At 46.2% G+C, this 5046-nt stretch overlaps 1 protein-coding gene across 1 annotated transcript in view; it reads left to right on the top strand.

Moving 5' to 3' along the window:
* LOC116385365 (insulin receptor substrate 1-B) overlaps positions 1 to 5033 on the top strand; it is a 41694-nt gene extending 36661 nt beyond the window's left edge. Inside the window, exon 4 of the mRNA XM_031850761.1 lies at positions 4561 to 5033. Coding sequence (XP_031706621.1) covers positions 4561 to 4568 — 8 coding nt within the window. The 3' untranslated portion in view covers positions 4569 to 5033. The remainder of the gene's footprint in view (positions 1 to 4560) is intronic.
* The last annotated feature ends 13 nt before the right edge of the window (positions 5034 to 5046 follow it).

The raw sequence follows: 5046 nt of genomic DNA, 5'->3' as shown, positions 1-5046 counted from the left end.
TTGTCTATTCCATTTGCACAACAGCATGTGAAATTGATTGTCAGTGTATATATATATAATTTACAATGATATAAAACTGAATATTTGGTGTATTTGATTTAATTTTCTGACAACTGACTAATCGTTTCAGCCCTAATAAATGGTGTTGTACCTGCAGACAGCATGGAGGGTTACATTTTGCTCAGTTGCGCTCTGTAAACCCCCACTACTCGATTGGTAACATTTTCTAAAGCTTCCACGTGCACACACACACACACACACACACACACACAGGGGCGAATGTAAGGTTCAGCGCACTCTCCACTCTTCTGGCCGCCGACGGTCAGGTATGTAAAGGCCGACATGCTTCGCCCGGATCACGAATGCAAACTTCATGTTCTGAATTTTGTCCGCGGGTGTTATAAAAATACTCGGGCGTGAGGCTGCACGTGGGCGCTGAACGTGGTTCTCCCACGTATGTGCTCTTTCCCCCCCCCCACTCAGCACTACTGCTCTGTCTCTGTCTGTCTCTTCCTGTCCCCACACATTCCAGCTCCTCTGTGTGCCATAACACACCCACTCACAGTCTCACCCACAGTCTCGCTGCATAATGAAACTAGCCTGCAGCCTCTTGCCTTTTTTTTCTTCTTCTTCTTCTTTTTCCTCACTTGAATTATTATACAATCGTGTCAAAGAATCGGACAAAACGCAGACAGAAATTACCACATTTAATGAGTTAAAGCGATTAATGTGTCATGTAAAAAATTGCTTTTGGCCTTGTCTGACTCGCTGACTTTCTCCACCTCTTTCTTAAAGATTTCATAACACCGTGTCATCGTCTCCACCACGCAACCTTTGCAACCGTACGCCCGTGCACACATGTGCAAATATGTTACACACTCAAGTTGCAGCTGTAGCTGCTGCGAGTGTGATTGACAGCAGCAGCGTTTAAGGTGGGACTGCGCGCGCGCGCGCGTGTGTGTGTGTGTGTGTGTGTGTGTGTGTGTGTGTGTGTGTGAACGTGCGATAAGCACACACAGCACTCGTCTTTCAAAACGCCGCACTACCTCCCCTCCGCTGCTGACTGCACAGCGCAATGTGTGTGAACAGCTCGGCATAAAGGGGAGATGTGCTGCGTTCACGGTTCTCATAATGGGGGCATTTGAAACAATGAAAAGCTTCCTGTCGGGACGATTCGTTGGCGGTATTGAGGGATTGTTGTCGCCATATTGTTTTCCATCAAGGATAACGTTATCAAAGCGAGCATGTTCAAGGATTCGAGAACAATGTATTGTCAATATGCAACATGGGTTGCACAGTTAAAAACAAAAAAGTGCAGTCCTGCACCAGGAGGATTGCAAACGGAAGCAATGAAACTATTCTCTGTGCAATGTGGCCGACATTGTAACGTTAATAATCCGACACTGTCCATCGACTTTGACTGTGTTCGAGCACAATAATGGAGCCGCCGACCTCCCGTTTGCTTTCTCCGACGTTGTTGAGTGTATTCTCTCGTATGCTCCGGTAATAAAGAGGAGAGGACATCAAATTAAAGCACAAATGTATCAGAATTAATGGGAGCTGCTAGCCACTTATCAGTCCATCATGGATACATATTGAAACTACAAAACATGCGTTCTTAATGTGGGATGGCCCTGAATTACATTTTTTTTTTTTTTCCAACAGCTGTCTTCAGGATCTGTCCTGGCATCAGTGGAAATCCATCAAACTGGTTGAATGTATTCTCTCTGAATCTGCGTATTTGACAGTGAAAAGGAGTAAATGTGAAAGCTTGCACCCCCCCCCCCCCCAACCCAAAGTCTGTCGTCTTGAGTATCAAACACTCATTCCCTGCAGACTCTAAAGATGTTGCAGCTTGCTTTTTGTTTTTATGCGGACGAGGCTGCGGATTCATACATCGTTTTCATTGCGGATTATTTTCCATCATTTTGTCTATAACATCTCTGAAAATAGTGAGAATGGGCATCAGGGGGCTTTATAATCAGTGTCTGTGCCTGAATGCGAAGCGCAGATTGATGCAAAAAGAGGGATGTCCAGTCTAATAACTCTAGTATAGCTCTCTGCTTCTGAAATAAAATGTGATTGAACTCACACTGACTGAGTGACCGGTGGACTCGGTGACCCGCATCACGTTGCTTAGACCGGCTCCGTGTCTTGTGGGAGGCGGGGCGGCAGGAAAATGACAGACCGACCCTCGATTTACGACCAGAGCATAGGGTGGCTTTCAGTTTTAGACTGTTCCCTCGATTGAGACATCACATAGACCCAGACGCTCCTAATTACACACACACACACACACACACACACACACACACACACACACACACAGGCGGCTGGAGAACAGTTATTGGCGAGACACATACTGCGGAGGCAGATCGCCTTGTCTAAAGTCTTGATTTAAACAGTCTGGCAGAGGAAAGGGGGGAAGAGAAGCGCACACACACACACACACACACACACTCGCACGATCCTCACCGCGGTCATCATTGCATCGATTCGCCCCGCGGATGGAGAAACGATGCAAGGAAATGAAGGAGATCGATGCACAGACCACCATGGGAGGGTCAGACCCGTGGAAGGGGAAGCAAAGGGAAAATGAGAAGGCACTATTTGATTAGAGCGGAAACATTTGCAAGTTTGCGTATATAAGAGGGCGCATGTGCATTAGGATGAGGCATCGGAGGGTTGTTTCCCTGTATAATTTCCCGTGTCTGTGTTTGGTGAAAGGTCATCATTAAGTGAATGTCATCCACATAATTAGAGTGTCTCTGTGTGCGTCCATGGCGGTGCACCGGTGCATGTCCTGGCTGTCTCCTCTGGTCCCTCTGGTTGGCTGGCTTGGTTGTTTGTGTCGCTGTTTTTTTTTTTTTGTTTTTTTTTTTCAAGCGAGCGAGCGGCTCCGCTCCGGTTTTGGGCCGTCATGGCTTGGCCGGCTGGCGGGCACCGTCTGTGCCGGGAGGGGGGGGCTAAATATAGCTCACTGCACCAGGAAGAGGACCAACTGGATAGAGAGACAGGGAGGGAGAGAGGGAGGGAGGGAGAGGGAGGGGCATAAATATAGAGTACCCTCATGCAATTAAAGAGTCAAGCGCTGCTGGGAAATTTTAGGGCAAGAGACAAACAGGGAACTCTCTCAACTTGATCTCTCTACAAGCTCCGTGCGTTTGTTATTTTGGCTGAAGGCAGCCTGAGTGCCTTTGGTGTGAGTCATCATCACATCTGACAGAGTAACCCAGTTTGAAGTGCATCGACTAATCTTTATAGCCAGAGTCATGATCCTGCAAACTCGAGGTGAACTCCGCTATTTTGCATTTTTCCCGCTTCCTTTATTAAAACAACACGGAACAGGTGTGACAAAGCAATTACACTGCATGCAATAGTCATTACAAACCCTAACCAGAACAGCAACATTAATAGCAATAAGCATTATCAGTGGCCACCTATCTTGCAGGATAATTGCATGTCACGCCGGGTAAACATGTGTAACAAAATGTGTGTCGCACTGTGTGGTATCAGTGTCAGACTTTGCTCAATTTCGGGTCAGCCGGTTTATTCTGCATGATTTAATTCTGTATTCTGATTGGTCGGTTTGGGTCGTAGCAACACAGAATCATAAATCCCCCGCCGTGACTCGGGGCCAAGAGACGTGGCACCCTGCGCAAACTCTTGACACACTGGTGTTGCTGAAAGGTCATCGTGAGGCGGTCAGCTGTCCTCCATGACACACAGCACAGCATAAAAGGAGCAATTGCTGCTCCTGCACGCCTGTTGTGTCGGGCCGATGTCTGGAAATATGATGTAGTTTGATCAACCCGAGGACCATTATTTTTAGTTGAAGAGCAAAAATTTCACAATGATTCACTGACGATCGTGAACTTCAGGTCCGGGTCAAATTGCTAACGCTTCAAAAGCATGTTGACCCCTTAAATCAGTCGGTGGTCGTGTCTCAAAGTTAGATGTCAACCAGATTTATCTCGCAACTGTCAACTTTCGGCCTGGGACGGCCCAAAACCACGCTGTGCACAGGGGCTGCTAAAAAAAACAAAAAAACCCGAGCAGATGGCTTCCTGACGCCATGTGATTCGTCTGCTCTCTCTACTCTGGAGCAGAATTATCATTAAGTCTGCATTACTGCTAATCCTATCAACCATGCAAACAAGGCCAGGAAAGACTCCATTGCTGGTGGCACACAGTAGCGACATTCTTTTCCCCGCGACGCACACCTGTGTGCTCACATGTTCGACGTGATGTGAGGAGCTGAAATTGCCAGAAAAACCTGTCATGATTTCGCTTGCGCCTGCAGCAATATGTGTCCTCACTTTCTCCTTCCCCGCTGTTCCCTTTTTATCGCCTTCTTCTTTTCTAAATCTGAGGGTCACTGTGTTCCCAGGATGATAAGCAGACACTGATAACTTACATTAGATATCATAATTACCTTGATAAGCAAGAGACACTGTGTATACATGGCATAATATTTAGTTCTTCTTCATATCTGGGATATTGTTTAACCTGCATCTAACCAAACAATTTCCTCTTTCTGTTTCCTTTTTGGTTCTTCAGAGTGCTGATGTCAGTGCGTCGTCCTTTGGGAAACTATCTGGTGCCACTCGGAGAGCTTCAAAGCTTTGCCTGTTCCTTCTGTGACGACCAATCACATTGAGGGAGCAGCTGGATCGGACACGCCCGTGAAGCACTTTGACAGACTGATGGAAAACTTTCGCTTTCATCTCGTTGGTTGTGGAAACCAACAGGGATGTGTGCCAAATGACATTCTTAACAAGCTATTTGCTGCTCTCATTCCTCGAGTGAAAGCCAATCAGAGAACGGTACAAAAAAAAAATGGAGATTGGTGTTTTTTGATTTTTTTTTTTTCAAGAGAAAAATTCTAATAATTAAGGTGGATATTTAGTTTATGGATAAGAAATGAATAGAATTATATATTGGCTCAAAAAGTGCCTCATTTTCAGATTGTAGCCATTTTACAAAGAACTTCAAATTAGCCGCGACTAACTGAAGCTTTGAGGGTCTTTTGGGGGGGGGGGGGGG

The sequence above is a fragment of the Anarrhichthys ocellatus genome, unplaced genomic scaffold (assembly GCF_004355925.1).
Source record: "Anarrhichthys ocellatus isolate YVR2014 unplaced genomic scaffold, GSC_Weel_1.0 scaffold11, whole genome shotgun sequence".
Classification (NCBI taxonomy): domain Eukaryota; kingdom Metazoa; phylum Chordata; class Actinopteri; order Perciformes; family Anarhichadidae; genus Anarrhichthys; species Anarrhichthys ocellatus.
This window is presented reverse-complemented; position numbering and strand designations above follow the sequence as displayed.